The 24966-nt window shown below is 42.1% G+C and overlaps 1 protein-coding gene across 1 annotated transcript in view; it reads left to right on the top strand.

The window, feature by feature from the left end:
• Arhgap10 (Rho GTPase activating protein 10) overlaps nucleotides 1-24966 on the top strand; it is a 259737-nt gene that overhangs the window by 147570 nt on the left and 87201 nt on the right. Inside the window, exons 14-16 of the mRNA XM_041663469.1 lie at nucleotides 11985-12059; nucleotides 18535-18622; nucleotides 24607-24665. Of these exons, the coding sequence (XP_041519403.1) occupies nucleotides 11985-12059; nucleotides 18535-18622; nucleotides 24607-24665 (222 nt within the window). The remainder of the gene's footprint in view (nucleotides 1-11984; nucleotides 12060-18534; nucleotides 18623-24606; nucleotides 24666-24966) is intronic.

Consider the following 24966-nt stretch of genomic DNA (forward strand, 5'->3'; position numbering starts at 1 on the left):
GCACACAATGCAAGTGACAGCGAGACTCCAAGGAAGAGAGAACTAAGAAGTGACTGGTGAGTGTTGGTTGTTGGTCGTGCCACTGGGGAATCAACTCAGGTCCTCATGCTTATACCATGAGTATTCATGCTTACAACCATTGTAATGTCTTCCTCTTTCGACAAGATAGCATATAAGGGAAGAAGTTGTAAATGTTATTGGTGAACAGCAAACATATACTTTCTTTTTTATATTTATTCATTTAATTTTGTGCCTGCACACATATGTCTCTTGTCTGTGTGTGTGTTGTGAGATATGTCATAGCACCATGTGGCATCTAGCTGGTGAACTCAGGTTGTCAGGCTAAGTGGTAAAGTGCCTTTAACCACTGACATCCTGACTGGGTGTACTGTCCGCCTGCACTACGTGTACTATGGTACTATGCCTGTTGTGGGCTCCTGCACTATGGGATGGTTCACATTCCCAAACCCGGCCCAGATTTAAACACATAAAGACACACACAGATAGAGACCCAGGTCATCCTTGAAACAAGAACGCTCTCTTTATTGTACTTCAGGGAAGCTTATATAGGGATCCTTAACTGATAGCCACTCCCCAGCTCCTGGGATTTTCAGCTGTAAAACCCACCAGAAACCACTCCTCTGCCATCAGGAACTTCTGAGGGTGTCATGCTCAGAGCAGCTGCAGGCTGCTCAGAGCAGAGGAAAACAAGTTGTTTACTGGAAATCCAGGGTCTGGTGGTCTGCAGTCCCCAACAACTGGGAGTCATTCCTATAAAGGAAATGTTGACTCTCTTCCTGGCCTGTGCTCTATTTTATAAATAAGGGCTGTGAGCAGCATGTCTTTCAAGTGTATTATACCTAGCTATTTTGAAATTGGGTTTAAATTTTATAGCTCAGTTAAAAGCTTTTAACGAGTGCCTAGCTCTTCTTGCTTGTTAGCGTCTGTTACTTAGACAATGTAAAGGATCTCTGCAACAGGCTGTCCTGGACCACCAGCCCCCACATCATAACACAGAAACGTAGTATTGGTTGTGAATGCTCGGCATTAGCTTAGACTTGTCCCACTGGCTCTTTTTACTTAATGTAACCTGTTTCTATTCTCCTCAGGGCTTTTTACCTTTCTTTTAGTCTGTATGCCCCACATTTCTGCTTTCTTCTGTCTGTCTGTCTGTCTAGCCCCTGGTGTCTCCCTCCTTTTCTCCCTTGTTCTCTCTTCTCCTCCAGCCTAGTTTTCTCCTTCTACTTATTCTCTCTGCCCCTCAGCTCCACCTGTCCCTCATTTGCCTAGCTGATGGCCATTCAGCTTTTTATTAAATCTTTCAGGTACCTTAGGCAGGCAAGGTGAAACAAATGTCACACATCCTTACATTGTTAAGAAAATACATCATAAACAAATGTAGCATACCCATACATAGTTAAAGTAATATTGCACAATAGTTTTTACCCTTCTTTTGCCTTGTATCTTAACCTCACCTGTCATTCCTTTTTAGTAGCACCCCTCTTAGTTTTGAAGTCTTTTTTTTTTGTAGGTGGAAGTTTCTTTCCAGCCAACCAATTCCCAAATAACTGGTGCAGAGACTCAATATTAATTTCAAAAGCTTGGCCAATAGTTCAGGCTTTTTACTAACTAGCTTTTACAACTTAAATTAGCCCATTCCTGCTAATCTATGTCCTCCAGCATGTCTTGTTCCTTTGTGTCTCCTGGCAGCTTCACTGATTCCACCCTTCTCTCTCCTATACTTCCTGCCTGGCTGTCAGCTGGTCAGTTCTCTATTAACCGATGAGAGTAATGCATATTCACAGTATACAAAAGGATTATTCCACAGCATTTCCCCCCTTTTGTCCAATTAAAAAGAAAGGTTCTAATTGTTGCATCGCAAAACTATATATAACAAAGCCGTTATTAAGTAAGAATTAGTTACAATATCCAGTTCATTTGTATTTGGCAAATCTATAGAAGATACTCCAGTATTTATCTTATCTTTATGACTCTGAAGTTTTATACCTAGTTTACCTTTTATCGTAACTAAGGAGAAAACTCCCATGACTATCTAGTTTTAAATTCCATCAAAGACCCCAGAAGAGTGAAATGTTACCTAATGACAGGGACATCTGGCTGTCTGGACATCACCCTAGGTTTTCCTGTGATATTGTGGTGCCTATCTTTCGCCCATAGATCTAGTATATCTCACAGACATTTCTGAGAACCAGGGAAGCTTGAAGGACTGTCCTACCTTGTCTTGAAAAAGTTTGGCAGTCCTTTTTTTTTGGTCCTGCTGGTTCAGTTTGTACATTATACTGTCAGCAGTTGAGGCAAGGGCAGTTTTTTGCCCAAGTGGCTAGCTTTGGTATAAGGAAATAAACTCTATATGGAGTTTCTTTGTTGCCCATCATTTTCTTTGAAGTAGATTGGTGCTGTTAGGAGCAGAGATGTCGTACTGTCAGGACAAGCCTTAGGTTATTAAATATATCAAATGACATCCATATTCTGTAGGTTGAAGTGTTCGAAGACTAACTTTTTAAATATATCTGTGTATGATCTTGAAAACATACCTAACATCACTACAAATTTCACTATTATAGATGACTAATTATTAATGTGTATTTCTTAATTATACATTACATTTTAAATGAACTGCATAAGCACAATATCCCAAACTAGTAGAAATATAAAGACAGCATAATAGAAATAACTCTAAATTTGTATCAATAAATTAAAATCTATACCAATGTAAAATATTTTGAGATTAACAGTTGTGTTTTGGATTGAAGTAGATTCAATAATCTATCCTTTTCCCCATCATTTTTACAGCATGCCCCCTTTCTTCTTTTAGAAAGAGGTCTCTGAATTTAACTTCTTTGTTAGACCTTTTTTTTTCAATGACCCATAACAATTTGTAACTCACTCACCTAAACAATGACAAACATTTATAATCCATTGAATAGTCAGTAACCAACCCCTCATATTCTATCTCTTGGGACTTCTTCTCTAGACTACTTCCTGTTGTCCATGGGCACTGGTATCTTGAGAAAATTAGGATAATTGTTAAGTCTTGACTGGAGTATTCCGTGAGGCTCCATCATCTCAGTCAACAGCCTTGAAACTGTTCTGGATGCTGGATCACCTGGACCATCCATTTTTATTGGTGTCTGGTCCCCTTGTTCTGAAAATACATAAACTTTTAAAGGTAACATACATATCCATTAAGTATAGACTTTACATTGTACACAAGTCAATGATTTCTTGTTTTATGTTTGAGCAGCTAATATATACATCATGTGTCTTGTAGTCCAAATAGGATTATTTCTTTTATGTCTGTTGTCATGATTTTAGGAAGTCATTCTTGATAAAATTAGATTTTTTTAATCCGGAATATGGAATCCACAGCTTCTCATTTCCCGTGGAAATAAAAGCGTAATGTCTCCCTTAAAGTAAAACCTCTTTTAACCAAAATTTGAAGTCAAGATATTTTTACAGTATATAGGTTGGTTGAATCTAGCAGTTTTTATAATCCAGTGTCTTTTAGCAGCCAAAAAATTCAAAGACAACATAATAACATACAGAATCTAGACTTTCTGTGTATTTTCCATCTTATCTGACTTATTTCTTTTATATTACTTTTAAGAACTTTATTTTAAAGCTATAGATAGATAGATAGATAGAAAGAAAGAAAGATAGATAGATAGATATAGGTATAGATATAGTGAGTGTTTATACCTTTTTCCTCCTGAGCCTATTAATGTTTTAAACACACTCTAACCCTTTGAGAGGTTTTTCCATCTGAATCTGTCTTAACTTCACTATCTGTGATCTTCTCTGTCTGCATGAAGGAAACCCCAAACCCACCGTGCAGCTTGCTGGAGGGACTTGGGCTGGTAGCTCAAGTCCTCAGGCAGTGGCTGGGAGACACACGAGGGGAACCCACCATACATCTTAGCTCATGGCGTGGTGGCAGCTGCCAGGAGACACGTCTCTGTCATGTGACCTGCATGAGAGACATGAGACTAGGCGCTGAGTGTAGCTCCCTTTGTGTGTGTCTAGAACCCTTTTTAAGCTTTCTCAGTTTTTATCCTGATCTTCCATTCCCGATGGTGGGTACCACTCTTTGTTTCCCACTTTTCCCAGTTTAACATCAGAGAAAACGGAGACCCTTGTCTTCCTGAGTCAAGCTCTTTCAGTGTGATGATCTCTGGCTCCATCCATCTACTTGAAGAAAGCCGATTTCATTCTTTAATTCTGAGTAGAACTCCATATGTGAGGTTTGTTCCCGTGTTTTGCCAAGTGTTAAGTCATTCAGTTTCCACAACCCATTCCTCCAGTATCCCTGGCTTTTAGGTGAACAACTTGCCAGGCACACAGCAAGGAAGTGGCAGAATGTCAAGTTTCCAGGGTACTGGAGGCCACCTTAGCTTGTAAGGATTTGTACCTACTCACGTTAACAAGTTTATAGTACCAGGATTTTGGTTTGTTTTAATGAGGCTACCAAGGTCTTCCGTGCTGTGTTGAGCTTCGCAGCTGCATCAGTGCTGAGAAGCGGCTACATTGTTCTTTGCACAGTTTAACATGCAAACATGTTTAGCGCTGGCTAGCTCCCCTCCAGAGGTTTAGAGTTAAGTAGATATTAACTCCTGACATTTACAGAGGTGAATCTGTGCCCTAGGAAAACATGGCAGCTCATGCGTGGTTCTGTCCGTTCATATTTAAGATGAGACGGAACGTGAGAATGCCATGCATTGCTGAGTTTCATGTATCAGCCTGTTTAGTTTTCTGTAACCCAATGAAGTAGATAGGTTGGAAGTGTGTACTGTGCACTTATTGAGGATAAATATGTATTTATATGGAACATAACTTTACATTTTTTTGTTACATGACATGAAATAATGTTTGTGAGCTTCTAACTTTTTAAAAAGCTATCTGCATAGCGTGCCATTTTTGGCCAAGCTGTGAGGATTTTCTCACAGTAGTTCCTATTGATTTTATGTATACTACCTTTTTTCTTTTGTTTTCAAGTCTTAGCATTTTGAAAATATAAATATGTGAATATGTAATTTGAATATGATAAACATAATAGTTACTATTTATATGTACATGAAATTTTATGCATTTTTTCACCCTAGGACTTTTTCAGTGCTGGTGTGATCTGTAGATTACCTTTGTGTTTGTGTATGCATAGGTGTATGTGTGTATATACATACATGTATGAGCATATGTGTTCTAAAAATGAAACATTGCAGACTTCTGATATTGGAGCCTGCTGCGACAGAAATCAGTAGGGGTACGTACCCTGGGAGGAGGGGGTACCTGGGAGAAGGTGCTTAGGCTAAAGAACATTAGACTGAGAGAAACTGAGGCAGAAACACAGGATAGATTCGAGGGACTACCAGCCTACTCTGGCCAGTCTTGATTTTATTTCAGAGCTTGCTTATGTACAAAAGCAGAAAGAAGCACAGTCATTCAGTCAGTGCCTAACCACAGGACCATTCCTGGCCTGAGTGAGCAGTCTCACTTCTGTCTTGATGTTCCTGAGGTTTGCCGTCAGCAGTAGTATTCCTACTAGATAGAGTCTTCTTTTCTTGTGGGCACAGTGCTCTTTCCCATGGGCTAATCAGAAGTCTCTCATAGTCCTCAAGGTTATTGGGAAAAGCAGAGTAGGCAGCTTTGAACACAAATGCCTTATAAGTCAGAATGGATTTCAGAGGGAAACCGAGTCACATATGGACTCCCACCTGATGTAAATTCTGTGAGTGTGAACGTTAATGACCTCTCCCCTGCTGTCATCACACACAAATGCAAATGCGCGGTTCAGTCATTCCACAACGCTTCAGCACTTTATATACTTTATATACCAGGTGCTCCGCAGGTTGCTAGCTGAGAGCCGAGTGAATGTTAGTTTGTAGGCCAAGTAGAGTTTGAGCGTTTATTTCTGTAGACTCATACACCTGTAAAATACTTCAAAAATTGTCTTATGTCTGTTGGCACCTGAGTGCTTAGGCTCCCCTCGGGCTTGATACTGATACCGTTTTACATACACACATGTGAAAATGCGAATTTTCCTGCTTCTTGCCATATTCTTTTCACTATCCACCAGGTTCTTAGTCCATTACCCATCTCATTCATTGACTTACTGGCTTTATTTGTTACAGGGTAGCACACGACATGTGCAGATGGAGTTACTAAGCTGAGGGCCTCCTCCTGGACCCAAGGGGAAGATGACATCATGGCTCAGTAGTCTCTGCTTGCTGGCCTTTAGTTTCCTGGTTGTCATACTGTCTCTGTGCTGTTTTACCTGAGAATCAGTCCTCAGTCCTCAGGAGATTGGGTTTTACATAGCCTGCTGGCTTGTCTGTCTGGTTTCTGTTCACTTTTTCGTATTTGGTCGTCGGCCTCTTTTTCCAGAAGCCGTCTTTGTTTTGGGTGTCTCCCCACCCCTTGCTGTTTTGTCTGACTCTCTCTACTTGTCGCTCACAGATTTGAGTCTGACTCCTCAAGTCCACGGCTGGGAAACTCCGAGTTGGTCAAGAGGACTCTGCTCAGTGAGAGGCCTCTAGCCGTGGAGTGTGCACATAGTTCATCCACCTCTTCCCTCACACTCTATTCTTTGCTCCCCGTTCTCCCACTTTCCTATGCTCTTGCCCTCCTACTAAAGGGCAACCGCAGGGAGACCTCACCAGACATAACTCCTTGATCTTGCTCGGACTGCCATGCTCACTGATTTGAGAATCCTGTGCATTCTTGTCCATCATCGGGGTTTAGTGCACAGCCACTGCGGTATTTGCTCTGATCTCTTCTTGCATCTGATTCCTTTTTTGGTCCCAAGTGACCTTCCTTTCCTTCCTCATCCTCTTCATCTGCTGAACCAGTGGGTGCGAATGGTGCTAGCAGCTTCAGAATGTCCCCTGGATCAGAGTGCACCCTGGCTGGGCAGCTTCTTCTGGGTTATGAGAAAAAAACTGGCTGTGGAGAGGTGAGGCAGGGAGCCTTGTCCCTACTCTTGGGCTCTCTGCCTGTGGAAGGTGTGTGGTCCCGTGATGGGACCACGGTAGATCAGGAGAGACAGGCATACCTGCTTTTCTCAGTGGCTGCTGCCATCAGCCTCTCGAGGTTTGCCCATGTTTACTATGCCTTATCGATGAAGAGGAAGGAAACTCTGAACACTGAGGAGAGTAAAGTTTTTGTTAAAACTAGAAAATTATCATTGTGTACTAGTGAGCATTCGTATCCTGGAAAATGTATAATAAGTTGTGGATTTTAGCTTGTTGAGTTCAGAATTCTATCTTGCCCTACTCTTTATAGCTTTAAATTAATTTCAGGACATACATAGCTTGTCCCCACTGGTCATATATTAGGCACCATCAGAACAGAGCATGGTGAAATGAGTATTTCCCGGGTCATTTCTGTATTGGAATGAGCTGTGGGGTAAAATACTGGCACACACACATTTGTTTAAAAGCTCTTAAGACTGTGTCTTTTGGGATTTAGAATCTTTTAAGTTAAAAGGTAACAAGGAATACATATTGTGTAGTATGTACGTTAGGTTGGAGGGTGTGAGCATGGTGAAAATGAACCTTCTCACTGAATGAGAAAATAAGGAAGTGACCAGGGATTAGGTTAGGCACTCAGACTTGGTTTCAGGAATTGTTAGTAGCAGGGCACGGCTTGTCTTAAAATGTATGAAACATCCAAGTTAGGAAGGAATTAATTGTAAGTTCTGGTAAAAAGTAAACAAAAGAGGCAGATTTCTGTGGGATGGTTTGAGGAAACTTGGCTTTTCCCTGGGTCTGACTCGGAGGAGCTCAACTCCTTATTAACACCTATTTGGTGACTAAATCATGGCAGGTGAGTACGTTTGTGAGGATGAGGGGGCATTGTTGTTGTCAGCTGAGGGGCCAGCCTGAATGGAGCCGGGAGGGACGGTCTGAGCGTCCTTCTGTGTATGTGCCTTATCGTAGTCTCGTCTGATTAGAACTGTGGGAGGTACAGGTAGGTGGGTGAGGTCAGGCCCTGCTACGGATGTGTAGTGTAGATACAGAGAGGACCTGAGGAGTTGCAGCACCAGTCCAAGGGGCGACACCACTGGTGTTGGAGTGGATTCTGGCTGTGTTTCTTTAGAGGGTCTCTTAGTAGTTGGCATGTTCACAGTTTGCACACATGTGCACACCTGTCGGATGTAGACAACAGTACGGAAGAAGTCCGGGCTCTGGTGTATTGGCATAATGGTCCTCATTAAAGAGGGCCTCTTGGAGAAGCCGCTGGTGGAGCTGTGCTGGTCGTTTGGCATGTTTGTTACATCTTCAGCTGTCTGATTGCTGTGTTGCTGTGAACATGTATGTGCTCCTGGATGGCAGGCGTGCTCTGTCTCTTGTTTAGTTAGTCTGCAGCCTTTAAGAACAGCGTGAGAAGAAGCAGAAAATGCCCTAAGACTTGGTTATTACCTGCCATTTCCAACCTGCCTTTGTACAGGACTTATTTAAGTTTCATTAAAAAGAGGAAAAACTGTGCTAAGGAGCTATAATTCTTCTTTGCACCTTTTATTATGCATTAGCAATTAACTCTAGTTCTCACGAGGTTGATGAATTTGAACTTGATCAATTATCTTATCGTAATTACAAGCATAGAGTGATTATCTTTGCTGAAGTGACATCCTTATTTCATCTCTGTATTTCTGGCACTTTTCATAAATGCTTGCATTTGTTTGACTTCAGAATATGACTTGCTCTCTTGACTCTGTCACTGAGGTCAAACTACTTAAACTGAGTGGTGCTGAACAAATCCTGGGGTGTGAAAACCCTAAGCGTGAGCCTGCTGGGAGTAGGAAGGGAGCAGGCTCAGTCTTCCCACTGTAGACATGAATGCTCTAATTCTTGCTTCTTGGCAGATTCCTTTGTTTTTTTTCTAGTTCTTGGCATGGCTATGCTATCTCCCCCCCCCCCCCCCCTTAGTGTCTCTATTCCTTCTTAGGGAGGGGATCTCTGCTGCTGGGATTGGCACTGTCTTGATAAATGTGTCTAGACTTGGCCTAGTTCTGCAATGGGACATTGAGAGAGAAGGGGAATCAGTCTTTGTATTAAGGCTGTCATACTGTAGGACCATACGGTGCAGGATTTATACACAGAAGTGATCTCCCCTACATTACTGGGAGCAGAACTCCAGTATAAAGTCACTGACATGGCTTATGTCTTCTGTGGGTTTTTCCTTGACTGTAGCTGACTTTCTCCTACTTGTATCTTGGTGTGGTCTGCTCCCCACAACTGTCTGTTTCCAGATACATTTCTTCTAATGATGTAAGCCATGTTACATCAGGGTCACCTGATAGACTGTTTCAAATTAGTACACTTTTTAAAGGCCTTCTGTGTTAACACGGGTGTGGGAGAAATGGCCTAGTGGTTAAGAGTGCTGACTGCTTACCCAGAGGACCTAGATTTGATTCCTAGAACGCATATTTTGACTCAATGGTAACTCCAGTTCCAGGGAACCAGGTGTCCTTTTCTGGCCTTTTTGGCTACTGCATGCATATTGTATACACGTATATGTGTAGGCAAAACAGCCATAAAACATAAAAATAGCGGCAAAAAATTAAACACAGTTAGGAATTAAAAGCTTAACATGTAAATGCTTGTTTTTCACATTTGATTTTGTTGCCAGTGCCCCCCCCCCACCTTGTACACACAATTTGTTGTTTTTCACATTTGATTTTGTTACCAGTGTGCCCCCCCCACCTTGTACACACAATTTGGGAACCTAGGAAAATGAGTAAGGGTTGGGCAGTGCACACTTTAATCCCACACTAGTGAGGCACAGGCAGACGGATCTCCGTAAGTTTGAGGCCAGACTGGTCTATAGAGTGAGTTCAAGAAAAGCTAGGGATGTTACACAGAGAAATCTTGTGTGGGAAAAAAAAATAAAAATAAAAAATAAAATGAGTTAGGAAGGGCTGGGGATACAGTTAGATGGCATAGCCCTTGCCTAGCATGCTTGGATGCTTACATTCAATTCTCAGTATTGCCAGGAAGAAAAAGAAGAAAAAAGGAAACCACTGGTGTGGGGGTAAGGGCTCAGTGATTAAAGTGCTTACTGTGTAGGCCTGGGACCTGAGTTCAGATCCTCTGCACCCATACCCGCATAGAATCAGAGTATGGTGCCATGTGCCTGTGATCACAGTGCTGTGGGATGCCGACAGTCTGTGTAACTGGAGGTTTCTCTCCCACCAGTTTCTGAATTACAAACTATTTGACCTATTAGTTCAGGCTTATTGTTAACTAGCTCTTACAACTTAAATTAACCCATTTCTGTTATTCTATATTTTCCCACAAGACTCATGACTTGTTACCTCACATCTTGCCTGGTTCTATTCTGCCCAGCTATTGGCCAAATCAACTTCTTCCTTTTTAAAAAATTACTAATGGTAATAAAATATATTCACAGCATACAAAAAGGCATCCCACATCATCTCCCCTTTGCTGTGTAGTTAAAAAGGAAGGTTTTAACTTTAACATTGTAAAATTATATATAACAAAACAGGAATCAAGCAAGAACTACAGTTATAATATTTAATCTGTTTGTATTTGGCAAAAAGTCTGTTCATAATGGTGAGATGTAGGTTCAGAGAAAACACTGGGGTGGAGAAGTAGTTGAGGCCAAGAAATCTTCATGTCAGCCTTTGGCTTCCATACATGCTCACATGCACCTAAACCAAAGAAGAATAAATGGCAAAAGAAAAAAATACTGATTTTGACTATGAGTGTGAAAGCTTGTGTGTGTGGTGTGCTGCGATTTATAGGATGTGTTCACATCATCTCCTTTCCACCCTAGCATGACACAGGAATGCTGCCTGTGTTCCCAGATAGACCACCCAGAAGCCAGAGTTTCCTGACTCGCTTGTGTCTAGGTAGCTCTGCACCCAGACCGTTAGATTCTGCACTGGCTGCCACGTGCAGGGAGGTTACAAGAGTAGTCCTTGTGGGAAGATCCCATGACCTTTGGTGATTGGATTTTTGTGTTCTGGAAGTTGGGGGGTTAGAGGCACTTCCTTGGCAGTCAGTGTGTTCTTGTTAGTGCCAGCATTTGTAGTGCAGAAAGCAAATACACAGTCAGAAAGCTGTGACTCTGTAAGTAAAGAGACAAAGCCCCGTTCTTGCTGAGTGTTATTTGGTAGGAGGCTTTTCAAGCATAGATGTAGTAAGTTTGCTGTAGTGAGCTCCATGCTCCAACTGTTACTTGAGTTTTGCAAGGCTTCATGTGTTATCCCTTTCTTCCTCTTAAAACAGCTTGTACACAAGGTACTCACAACTTTTAAAGTGTGCAGCTTTGAGATGGATATCTTACCCAACTTGATTGCCCATCGGAGTTTTCTGAGCACTTCCAAGTGTTACTTAGCAATTGGTTTGTGCATGTGCAAATCCACATGAAGGACTTGCCCAACACATGCTCAACACATGGAGTTATGCTTGGGTAACTTTTGCCGTTGTCTCTTGTACTCACGGACGCATGGTTTTCCGGTTTCAATGGAGAATGAATGCATCAAGTTGAGTTATTTATTCATTTGGGTGGAGTATATGGCAGCTCTGTTGTTTAAAAACTGATTCAGGGTCATCTAAATACTTTCTTCATATGTACTAATCTCTGTATTAGTAAAAGGTCTGAAACATCCCAGGAAAAAGCATAGGCAAGTAAATAAAAGAAAGCACGGAAGTGCATCTACAGAGACTTCACGGGGCTTCACTTCAGGGCTCTCTTAGTACTTGTGCTTGACACTGACTTTGGGCATTTTTATCCACGTGGAATTCTGCTTTATGAGCTGTTTTCCAGTCATAACTTACACATACAAAGCTGATATACCACTCTGATGAGCATTTGGTTATCTGATATTTTTACAGTCTACATGAAGGAATGCTGCAATTGCGAGTTATCAGAGATTTTTGAATGCAGCTGTTTAAAATACCATGGTCTTATAACTTGCTAACATTTTGTCTCTCTCTCAATAGGTATAAATGACCAAGGATTGTACAGAGTTGTGGGGGTGAGTTCAAAGGTCCAGAGACTTCTGAGTATGTTGATGGGTATGCCTCTTTAATCATTTTTCCATGCATTAATTGTTTATGCTCACTCACTTTGCAATTTAATATTTCAGAGTTGTCTCTTCTTGTGTACTTATGAATACATTCTTCTCTTGTACCACTTAATTGGATGCATTGTGTCCTCGGCCAAGACCGAGTGTTTGCATCAGCTGAGGTCATACATATCCCTGTTACTTATTAAGCAATGAAGGCAGAAGAATGTAGCCTCTCACCATTGCCTGTCACAGTAGAGTAGCCGCCAGGCCTCTGCGATCTGCATGGCTTCCACTCTGCCAGTCTGTGACAGACAGTAAGTTTGGCTAAGCAAGGCCACAGGGACTCGCATTGGCCAGGGAGGTCCATGTCTCGGGATTCCTTGTTTGCAGTCCCCAGCAGGCTCTTCTCCATCTGTGCTGATGACACAATGTTCCTGGCATCACAGGCTGGAGGAAGCCAAAGTGAATTCATTTTGTTTGCCCAGACAGTCTGTGACTGATAAAGCTCTTCTGCATTATATGTGGCTGTCAGTTCAGTGCAACCTGTAAGATGCTTCCTGACTCCCCTACCCCAGAGCAGGCTGCCCTTGAGGGTGATCATAGCTCATCAGTTTGGAGGGCCTGGCTACCAAACCAATCTGCCATCTTGGCCTTGCTACATAAGTATTTATTTGATATTTTATTCTAATAGTCAACACTAACAGTGCACTCAGGTGTGCTCAGGAATTTATTTAAATCTGTCTGTATTGAAAGCTCAGTTTTGAAGGTATAATATAAACTAAGATGAGCAAAGCCAGCGGGCACATCACGGAGAGCGCAGCTTGCTGGGCTTTCTGTGAAGCAGGGGTTTCATGAGCAAGCACTTTTTCAAGCTATGAACCACAGGGAAAATTGCCCACTTTCACTTGGAGAGCTTTGTTAGAATATGTTCGCTTTCATGGGCTGTTTCCATCTTTTGCCTTTCTGGTTAAACTTGGGTGTGCAGTTCTGGCAGATACAGTTTCCTTTCTGCTGTTAGTGGGCTCCAGATTAAACAGCCAGGTTGCCAGTGGTGCAGTAGCAGCTGGAAGAATTTACTGGGCTCACAGCATCTGCTTTTACTTAATTTTAAAATTAGAAACACCAGCTTGGTGTTCCAGTGCTTAGGACTGGCCGATGATGCTGTTATCAGAATGCATTTAGGCCAGAGGGCACATTTTGATGGTGAATTGGCCGGAAGGATGCTGGCGTAATTTTGATGACTTCTTTGTACGTGCTCAAGGAAACATTGAATGAGTCTGTTTCTGTGGTCACCCCAAGTTAAGTTTTCTTGAAGTTTGCTCTTAGTCTCACAAGTCCTATACTTACAGTATTATAACTCTAACGTTAGTTTCTCTGCTCTTGGAAAAATCTCAAGACAGCCTTTATTACAGGTTATTTTAAAATTTTAAAGCCCTCAAAAATTCATGACCCGAGAGGTCTGCGAGATGGCCAAGAGGGTTAAGTGTATGCTGCCCCAGCGAGAAGACTTGAGTTTAGTTCCGAATGCCAACATAGACGTTATGCGGGCTGCAGACACTTGGAACTCCAGTGCTGCCTTGTGGGAGAGACGGGAAGGTCCCAGGAGCTTGCTGGCCAGTCCAGGCAAGCAGTGAGCTTGAGCTTCCGTGACAAGACACTCAGTGTCAGCCTCTGACCCCCGAGTGTGCATACATGTCCATCTCCATGCACGTGCCTCAGCATACTGATCAGTTTACCATTTTCTTGAGGTATTCTCTTCATTTTGATTAAATATTCAAAATCCAGTCATTTATTACCATTTAAAAAAGCATTTCAATAACCGTGTGTACATATCCCACACATGTTGTTTTATTTTTTGCTTTACATTGTGTTAAGTTTATATCCTAAAGGGAGAAGGACATGAGCCTGCCAAATGTTTAATTTCTTCTAAAAGCCAATCAATCTTAAAAGTAATAGGTTTATTTCAAATTTGAAAAATTTTCAGAGCACATTTTATTGGCAATGGAATTTTCTTCATGAAAAATGAGAACTAATTGAATTTTTAAACTTCCTGGAAGAAGTTCCAACCCATTTTATGTTTTTAGAAGAGGCCTGTGTTTACTTGATTGTCTAGTTCTTGAAACCTGTTTATATTTTTTTTAAATAAAAATGATTGCCAGTTTTACATGAAATTTTATCATTTCAGTTTCAAATGTTTTAAATATTCTTCAAATACTGAGATACAAACGTTTGAGGTTCTCAAGGCTTGCATATGTTTTGTCTCTTGTATGTTGTCCCCACTTGTTCCCTTGTCTGGTATTCTTCCCTTTCCTGTTTCAGATTAATAGATAAAACTGTTCCCCCCCCCACTCCCTCACCCTCCTTCCCCTCTCCCTACTACCTCCCCAACCTTCTCCTCTTTCCCATCCTCCCCCCACCCTCCTTCTCCTCTCCCCACTACCTCCCCAACTTCTCCTCCTTCCCATCCTTTCCTCATGCTCTTCCCCCCTCCTCTTCTGCCACCAGGAGATGTCAGCTGACAGAAACTTCTCAGGACATTTCCCCCTTCTCTAGGCCAGGTTCAGGAGGAGGCCTCTCTTCCTTTCTGGGAATTGTTTTTTTTCCTAGTCCTCCTTCCCCAGGGATCAGCAGGTGGTGTCTGCTGACTTTCCAGCTCTCCCCAGCCTTCCCTGGAGCCTGCTCAGTAACTCTTCTCCTGCGTGGAAGCCACTTCCCTTCCCTGTCCCTTTGCTGTTTGTAGGCCAGGGCACATAGTGATCTGGGAGACAGTGTTTCTTCTTTTCTTTCTGTTTTTTAGTATTAGACACTTGTAGCTGATGAGGAAGGCAAGGAAAAATGACAGGTGCATCTTGGAGAATCAGTGCCAATTCTTAATGAGGCGGTCGTTCGTGTAAAGATGAATCACAGTAGTTAGAGCAGAGTAGAACTGGGCCATGCTCATAATCTTCCTTCTTCCCCATTAGAATGAAGCAAGAACAAAGCCAGGGGGATTCTGGGAAAAACGTGCTTATGCATATGTGATCTGGTGGACTTTGGTATTTGTCAGCCCAGTGTACAAAAGTTTGGGTGGTTTTATTTCTTTTTAGACACAGAACCATACCAAACAAACATAACAGAATATATAGTTTAAAATATTTTCTTGTTTACTTTGTTGGGCAATTTTCTTACATAGATTGGGCAAAATGAGCAATGCCGCTGGAAACATGATTTTTGGTGATAAAGCATATTTATAAAAACTGTACTTTTTGCTTTTCAAGTCTTCAAAAAAAAAAAAAAAGGGAATTGGCCCATGTCCATGTTGGTCTGTGTAAGGGATGCTTTGCGGTGAGCATGGGGTGCATCCTTCCAGCTTCACAGGAATGGCTAGTGCTTATGCGTTAAGGAAACATTCATATAGTATCAGAGATGCCAGCTCTTCAAGTCTGTGCTTGCTAGTTTAGGCTTTTAACTAATGAATTAGGTTGCACTCTGTGAGGAAGGAAACACAAGTCCCCTTCACTTATGCTAGAACACACATTCTAAATGAAAACCCTAAACACATTTTAGGTGTGAATCCTAAGTAAATTAACAAATTCCACATAGCTCGCCGATTGCAAAGGACTGCCAGGTATGATTGAGTTATTTGAAAACAGTGAACATTTAATAGAGGATTAGTTATATAGACATGCAGTCATTAACTTCTGATATGACAGCTGTTTTTGTTCTGTGAATTTACAAGGATAGCTCAGTTTTCCATGGAAAGAATATGAATCTCAAAATACAGGCTGATAATTTGGTAGAAAGTAGAAAATAAAAGAGTTCCTTTAGAAGCCCCTTGGATCTTAAAATGGTGATTTGCTTGTAGCAAGTTTATTAAAAATGTTATCTGACTTGTGTGTTAAAATGAGATTTAAATAATTGATTTAATGAGAAACAGAATATTCAGTTACAGAAGTAATTGGCTGGCAAAGCTGTTAGGACAGAATTATTTGGTCCTAGTTATAAAGGATTGCATCTTTAATCAGGGTGCTTAATTTGATTTCTCGAACATGTCTGTGGCTTGTCTGACAGGCTCAGTAACAAATGGGTTCTGGATCGCAGGGACTGATCGGAATGTAATCTGTGTCAGTTGTCATTGCTAGAGTTTATTGCATATTGCTGGCAGTTGCTGTAATCAAGACATGCTGGAGTGCCTAAAAAGTCTCCAGGCCTTGGAGTAATTGGCTTCGCATGTGTGACATTGTGGCTGTAAAGTAGCCATCACTTCCTGTTTTACTTTCTGAAAGTTTGAGTCCAACATGAACAGTCATCCTTCTGTTGCATCCTGCCCATGCCTGCAGCTTTTCAGGCAGCATGCTCAGCTAGTGTGGTGGTCCCACTTTGACAGCCGTCTCTTTAGTGCTTTTAAAAAGGAACAACCAACAAGGTACTTTTTCTGGCAGAGGCAAATGTGGTGTAAGGCAGGAGGAAATCTGGAGATGGCCAGTTCTTTGTTTTAGTTGACGCCTTATTCTGGAATGCGGGAGACAGAGTCTTCCAGAAGTTGCTGTCTTCTGACTTTAGGAGTTTGGGAAACAAAGTAGATTTCTAGTGGTGGTTTCGCACCCTTCCTTAGATCCTGCTTTCTGCCTCCTTCCTTTTGGGACAGTATCACCATGGAATGCCCTTGCTTTCAATGATTTGGCGGTGGCAGTGATCTGCTGCTTTTAATAATTCATGTAGCTCTGCCCATGTCCTTGATTTATTAACATGCTCACCCTAGTTTATTGGAAAGTTTACTGTGCTTAGATCTCCTTGGTGTAGATGAAGATTTGGGACTTCTTGCTTGAGATGGCTCGATGTTTCCTACTGGTGCAGCATTAGCGCTCAGCTGTGGAAGACCCAGGCTGCCTGCTGGGCTGGGAATGCTGGCCCAGGAGGGCAAGAGTGGCACAGTCCTCAGAATATTTGCCTTTCCTGCTGTCCTGTCATTTTATTTTAACCTGGATTAAATACTGCAAACTTCTCTTCCCTTCCCCTCCCCCATTTTTCCTCCCTCCCTCCCTCCCTCCCTCCCTTCTTCCCCCCCTCCCTCTTTCTTCCTTCCTGTACTTGTACACTTTTTCTTTAGAACACTAGTTTTTTCTTTTCTTTTTTTTTTTTTGGTTTTTCGAGGCAGGGTTTCTATGTGGTTTTGGAGCCTGTCCTGGAACTAGCTCTTGTAGACCAGGCTGGTCTTGAACTCACAGAGATCCGCCTACCTCTGCCTCCCAAGTGCTGGGATTAAAGGCGTGCGCCACCATCGCCCGGCAACACTAGTTTTTTCTAAAACAGAGCATTTGGAAATAAAATATTAGCAACACACTTTTAGGGCAAATAAAGCTAGTTTAATTGATAGCGAATGCTGAGTGCTACCAGAGGCAGCTATTGTTCCGAATGGGTAAATTGATTACAGTGCTGGAATGAAGGGTTACTGATGTAGAAATAGGAGCAGCGGGCTGTATTCCTGCCCGGATCCCACACGGGTATCTTAGCCCGAGAATAATTACACGGAAACTGTATTCTTTTAAACATGCTTGGCCCATTAGCTCTAGCCTCTTACTGGCTAACTCTCACATCTTGATTAACCCATTTCTATTAATGTGTGTAGTACCACAAAGGTGGTAGCTTACCAGGAAGATTTTAACCTGCATCCATCTCAGAGAGGAGAGCTATGGTGACTGGCTCACTTCCCTTCTTCCCAGCATTCTGTTCTGTCTACTCTGCCTATGTAAATTTTGCCCTATCAGGCCAAGCAGCTTTCTTTATTAATTAACCAATGAAAGCATCAGATAGACAGATGACCCTCCTCCATCATACTGACAGACATCCTTTTGCTTAAGGATTTAAGTGAAATCTTAAGTGATTTTGTTTTTACTTTATATCTTCATTGCAAATATTTTTTTAATTAATACAAAGAAATAAAAATTATATGTTAATGTACTAACATGGAATATTGACACATTTACATTTGAGCTTCTGTTGTGTTTCCATTTGGGTTGATCATATGTTGGAGAAATACAAATACTGGAATGTGAGACCAGACCGCTGCCTCGCCCACTGACATTCTGCCATTTTAATCATCATTTTACCTCCATGGTGACAGTGTTTCTTATGTGAGAGCACAGGGAATAGTATCAGTGACATCGGAGACAAACCTTACCCCTTCTGCTCATGGCACCAAGTGCTCCAGGCTGTCACCGTCCGAATCCCCTGAGCTGGCTTGTTGGACTGCCGTGCCTTGTTTCATTCATCTGCACCTGTGATCTATATTTTAGATCCTTTTGCTTTGATCTCTCCTGTAGACTTCTAAAGTTCTAGAAATTTCTGGTAATATGAGGTAGCTTATGCTATTATTGCGTAGAATACTTTCCCTGAGAAACTCCAGGGTGTTTTTAGCCACTTAAAGTAGGAAGTCTTGTGAGCTAGTCAGTACTTTGGGTGGCCAGATTTTTAATTTTTTTCATTTTTTGTTTGTTCACCAGATGAAAAAACATGCAACGAGCTGGACCTGGAGAGTTCCGTAGATTGGGAAGTAAAGACAGTAACCAGTGCCTTGAAACAGTATCTGAGGTGAGGCCCTGTCCCTTGTCCCCAGGAGCAGCTGTGACTGTTGTCACCCACTGACAAGGAGAAAGTCTGTGAGATACACATCCCAGGAAATGAAGCCACCAGTAGTGATGAGCATTCTCTGTTGCTGTGCAGAGACACCATGGCCAGACACACACATGGGCCTGACATGATTTTTGACTCCTCACAGCCCATCCATCCCCAGTAACACACTTTCTCCAGCAAGGCCACGCCTCCTAATCCTTCCCAAACAGTTCCGTTCACTGGGGACCAAACGTTCAAATATATGAGCCTGTAGCATCATTCTCATTCAAACCTCTGCAAACATCATTACCAAGTAAACTGCAGTGGAGGAGCTTGGACCCTGAAATACTTGGAGAACACTTCTATTTTATACATGTAGCAACAGGGAATCTTTTGTTTATGTTTTAAGTTAAAGTGAAGACTTTGCTTTAATTTAGCTATCTTGAATAGAATAGTATGTGATTGGACATAAAAGTATTTAAAAAGTCTACTTGAGGTTTTAAGAAAATTTAAGATTATAGATTAAGATTATAGAGAATAACGTAGGGCTGGAATCAGAGAAGCGTGCCATACTTTGGCTGTTGTTTCGTTGTGAATAAAGTAGCTCAGTGATTGCAAAGCTGGGGTTCACTGACAGCAACAACAGAGAGCTACAGTTTCGGCTGGAAGTCTGTGCCCTGGCTCTTTGAGGTTTGGTGTTTCTGCAGCAGAAAGGGTGAGAGGTGTCTGTGCTTGCCCAGTGCAGGGCAGATGTAGGGTGCTGATACAGCTGTGGCCTGGTGTTCATGTAGCATTACATCGTCTTCCATGAGCACACGAGAATCTAATTTGTGAGTTTTAAGATGGGGTATTTCAGATTCAGAGATCCAGAGAGGGTGTCTGATGAATCCCCATGACTCGCCGTGCTGCTTCAGGCCATGCTGCTTTCTTCCTGTTCTCTCAGTCAGCTTCTTGCTGCTGCCTGTTTGTCCTCCTTCTCAAGTCTTACTAAAATTTGGCATTGGGTTCAGGGATTCATTAAGCTTTTGAGTATTTCATATAAAGAAAGTTTTCCTTTTTAAATTTATTGTGTGCATTATTGTTCCTCTTAGTTGTTACTGGAGCAAACACTAAAGCTGAACATCCATCCTTAGTATCCGATTGCATCGACTGTGACTGTGGTTTAGATGTGGATCGTATTGGAGAGCCCTTCTGGGCAGGTGGCTGTATGTTCCCTGGAGAGATGGTATTTCATGTGGTGCCCCATCATGTCACTGAGGCATTCCAGCTGTGTTCTCACCTATGGCTGGTTGGCCATCTAGAGGATTTTTGATGATATATGCATACTTTTTTGTGGTTTATTTATTTTTATGTGTATGGATGTTTTACCTGCACGTATGCCTATGTACCATGCGTGTGCTGTGTCCACGGAGGCCAGATGAGGGCATTAGATCCCTTTGGAACTGGAGTTACATCGGATTCTTAGCTGTTGTGTGGGCTCTGGAAACTGAACCTGGGTCTTCTGGAAAAGCAGTCAGTCAGCTTAACTGCCAAGCTGTCTCTGGAGACTGGCATACAGCCCCCCCTCCCCCCCATTGTCACAGTTTCTGGAGGGAGTATTACTGAAACCTGGTAGATGGAGGTTGGAAATGAGCTGCAATCATAGAACACCCTTCCCCCTCCTTCCCTAGAGAATTGTTTGATCCTGAATGGCAGTAGTGCTGAAGTTGAGAAAACCCCTGTTAGAGGGGCCAAGGATAAAAACGGTGAATTGTGCATGCTCCATTCTGGTAGCCTTGGATCCATTTACTGTTTGGTATATTATGCCTAGTACGGAAGAAGAAATTGACCAAAATGACAGTTAACATTGAACTCTTGGTAGTAAATTATGCTTTCTGCTTCTTGTTCCATGGGGCCCCTTTCTTCTCCTTTGTAGGGAGTTAACTTGGTAACCAAGAGACTTCTTATGCACACTTAACTTTTGGGTCTTGATCCTCTCTGGAGCTAGTTTCTTCTGACTGGTGATCTTGTATTGCGTTATTTGCTGTTTTCTCAGAACATTGCTGTATTCCATTGAATTCCACTTTCAATTAGGCGTTGCATACAGAAAATATTCTGAGACGCTGTTATTATACGACTTAGTCCTAAATCTATTGAATCTAGGCATTCTGCCTGTGTTAATGGTTATCCCAGGACAGCAGAAGCTTTGGGAGATGCACAAGGTAGGCTGCCATCTTTGCTCCTGTGCTGTGCTCAGCCACCGCAGGTTCATTAGTTAGGATTAGGTGATTGGTTTTTTCTTCTGGTTCTTGTTTTAAGTGGGAGAAAACTTGATTTTTTTTTTTTACCTCCATATTTTTTCAGAGTTTGGGCAGAACAATTATATTTACTTTGCCCGTTGCTCTTGGATAGGGTAGAGGATGTGAGGTCTGGAGCCAGCCAGCCGGCCGGCATTGAAACTCCAACTCTGTCACTTAGAGCACCAGGACATAGTACGGAACTTTAGAGGTTTTTTTCCTTCTTAACCATTTGCCTTTGGATACTCGCTGCAAATTGCGTGCCACAATATCGATGCTAAGCTGGAGACAGAGGAAGGGTCCCGTCAAAGCACCAGGTAGACTCGGAAAGCAGGGGAGCAGCCTGGCTGTGTCTTGGAAAAAGAAAACAGTCATAGTGAACCGACACATGGTACCTCTTTTGTCTTCTGCTGACCTGGGGCAGTGTTGTACTTTTCTGTGTGAGAGGCCCGAATCCTAGCACCGCCCCCCACAAGGGATGTCCTATCCAGGCAGGCTGTGGTTTTGATGGCCAGTGATGTGTTCATTTGCCAGGTTCCCATTGTTAGGCAAAAAGTGAGCTGTTTGTGGTGTTTCTAGTCAAGGGAGCCTTACCTGGAGGAAACCTCTTTTAAGTGTGGAAATTGGAATGGGTTTTTAAGGAAGGAAACAGCAGCTTGAGTAAATATTATGATTTATATCCTCCAACAGATCCTAGCGGGTGGTGGAGAGGGTGGCTGGAATACATGTCTGGTGGGAGGCTGAGCCGTGCAGTGAGTCAGGCTAAAAGAATCTGGATGAGAACTTGTCATTTCTATTACTGCTTCCCTAACATTAATGGTATTTATTTTTTTATGTCGTATTGCCAGCTAGACATATGGCAGTGATTTAAGTAGCTGGCAGGAGATACTTAGACACAAATCAGTCTTCCTGGAGGAGAAATGCTCGCCATGGTGTTGCTAAATATGCTTCTTTCCTTCTGACCCAGCACCCGAACTTTCCTTCTGTGCAATGGGTAACCTTTCATTTCCCTCAGTACTTTCTGCTTGTCTGTACTTGGAAATGAAACCCCGAGAACTGACCTCTCAATGCCCATCTTCCTCCTGGTTGAGGCTGCGGAGTCATGGGGAATGCTTCTCTTTAGTTAGGGGAGGAGGGTGGAGAGAGAGCGCCGAGGCAATTAGCTCTCTCAATCTTCGGTTGCCCTTGTTGGCAAGTTCTGCTTTGTGTGTCTGGGTACACTGAAAAATATGTCCTCAAACGTTTTTTATGTAGATTTGATTTTTGAATAGCTTCTCTTGGTGAATCTCATGGGTATTTTTATTCTAAGTAGAAACACTCAGGTGTATGTACCTTTTACAGCTTTTTTTTTTTTGAAGAATAACTATTTGGAGTGAGCTGCACATATTTATAGTATATATTCTCATAAACTTGGTGTCTTTATACACCCGTGAGCCATCACCACAATCAGGGAGCTGAGCCTGTCCATCACCCGTCTGAGCTTTTCTTCCGTTCTCCTTTCCTCCCTCATCATGGCCTCATCAGTAGGAGCATTTACCTGCCTTCTGTCTTTGTGTGTTAATTTACATGATTATGCTCTTTATAAGTGCAGGTTTTCAGTATGTACTTCAAAGATGTCAGCTTCATTTATTGGAATCGTTGTGGCGGGCTGAAATCCATTGATCTATCGCTGTGCATTTGGGTGGTCTGTAGCTCTTGGCTGTTATGTGTAAAGATGCTTAAATGTCTGTAGAAATCTTTGAGACAAAGACTTTCATTTCTTTCGGATGAATCCTAGTGGGCAAACTCCTGGACCATGTAGAGATATGTGCTTAGCTTTCCTGGAAACTGCATGGCTTCTCCAGATGTGATGCATTGCCCGTCGATAGCGCGCAGGTCCTGCTCCCTCTGTGTCTGCTGAACACGGTTGGCTTTTCTTACTTCAGTCGTTCTGAGTGTGAACTTCCTCAGTGTCCAGAATTTTCTTGCTGTGTGAACTTATTCACCGTCTGTGAATATCCTTAGTTGAAGTGTGGCCTTGGCTGTCCCTCCCTTCTTTTTTTGAGATAGGGTATTCATTCCATTGAACTTGGAGCTTACTGATTGGTCAGTCAGTAAGCCCTAGACAGGTCCTTATGCCTCTGCCTCCTCAGAACTGGCTGATACATTGTAGCACCACACTCTGCTTTTGATGTGGCTGCTGGGATCCAAACTTGGGACCCATGTTTGTGTCACAGGTACTTTTCATAACATCTCCTCAGCTCCTCTGTTTTTATTGAAGCCAAAGAATGAGCTGTCTATGACTTAAACTTTTAATAATTGATAAAGATTTGTTTCATAGCCAAGAATATAGTTTGTCTTACAAAGCAAATTGCCCATGTGTTCTGATCTTTGTATACTGCTTTTAGGTAGACAGTCATTTCATTAAAGCACCTGACTTAGGTGAAGGGGTGGGTAGTTTTACTCAGACTTTCTGTGTCCTAACTAATTTTCTTTCTCCTGCTTCCGATTCCCATCTCTGCCCGCAGCTGTGGGTTTGCCTTCTCCATGTAGTCTTGTCAGATTTTGCTCATGTGTTTGAAGCGCTGTTGCTTGATCTGTGAGTGAAAGCTTGTTCTGTTCTCAATGAAGTCCACCCTTTTGTCTACAATCAACAGCCTCCCTTGTCTCTGCACTGTTTGCAGCTTTTGCATAAATGTTTAAGTGTGTGAGTGCACACGTGCATGCTTAAGTGAACGTGTGTCTTTGTGTTTTTAAACAATCAGGGCAGTTCCGAGCCCCAGGTTTATGGCCCCGTGGCCTCCAGAGTAGAGTTCTGCTGCCTGACATTTGTTCTCTGGGGGTGACGTAATTAACAACCTGGCCTGGCACAGTTTCAGGTATTAGCAGGATTGACAGAAGCTCAGCATTGTGTTACTCACAGGATAAAATCCGCTACTATTCGCGTAATGCAGTTTGCAAAAAAACTAAGTGCTATATATATTTTTACATTGTTACCAATTTGATTTTATCTCACTGTTTCATAGCCATAGATTACAAAGCCATCTATTTTTTTTGTAAATGTCTCTTCTGAATCAGTGGTTCTCAGCCTTCCTAACGCTGAGAGCTTTTCATACAGTTCCTCATGTTGTGGGGACTCCCAGCCTTAAACATTGCTGTACTCATAGCTCTAACTTTGCTACTGTAATGAATCATAATGTGTATGTCTGATATGCAGCATGTCTGCTGTGTGACCCCAAAAGGGTCATGACCCACGGTTGAGAACAAGTACTCTATATGTATTTAGGCATAAAAATGAAAACCAGTTATTTTAACAGAAATATCAGAGGAGAGGATTTGTTTTAAAATTCTTTAACATTTTCTGTGTATTATTTTGATATTAATGTTTTAAAGATGCTTTCAAAACTGCGTATATTTGGTTACATAAAATAGTTAGATTAAAATATTAGTATATGAAACTTTTATTTGCAGATAGATGTTCAGACACTTTCCAAGATTAGATATGAAGCATTGACCTGATAGGAACTTGTTATTGGTTAGGAGTTGGCAGCATCCAGGACAATCACCAGTTCGTGTTGTGGTTTCCTTATCTTTTGGTATTTAAAGGTTAACTCAGACACGTACAAGCTGTTTAATGTAATGTTATAAGTAACTTAGAGATGCCTGTTTGGATCATTTGGTAATTGAACTGTTTCCTCCCCACCCCAGGAGTCTTCCAGAACCTCTTATGACCTATGAGTTACACAGAGACTTCATTGTTCCAGCCAGTAAGTATGATGTGGATATACAAAGACTCAGATTTGTGGTTGATGGTGTGCACACATTAACAACTTCCACATGAAAATTTATCTTAATAGTGTTACCATCTGTGTTAAAAGGAGAGATCAATTTTAGGGGATGGCTGTTTTTCCTTCTATTAGGAAGTGAGCAGGGACTGGGGAGATGACTCAGCGGTTAAGGGTGCTAGCTGCTCTTCCAAGGACTTAGGTTCAATCCCCAGTACTCACATGATAGCTCACAATGTCAGTAATCACAGTTCTGGGGGACCTGACACTTATGGCAAATACC

Source organism: Microtus oregoni, unplaced genomic scaffold (assembly GCF_018167655.1).
Source record: "Microtus oregoni isolate MIOR12 unplaced genomic scaffold, Mior012 000014F_ref0000157, whole genome shotgun sequence".
In the NCBI taxonomy this organism is placed as follows: domain Eukaryota; kingdom Metazoa; phylum Chordata; class Mammalia; order Rodentia; family Cricetidae; genus Microtus; species Microtus oregoni.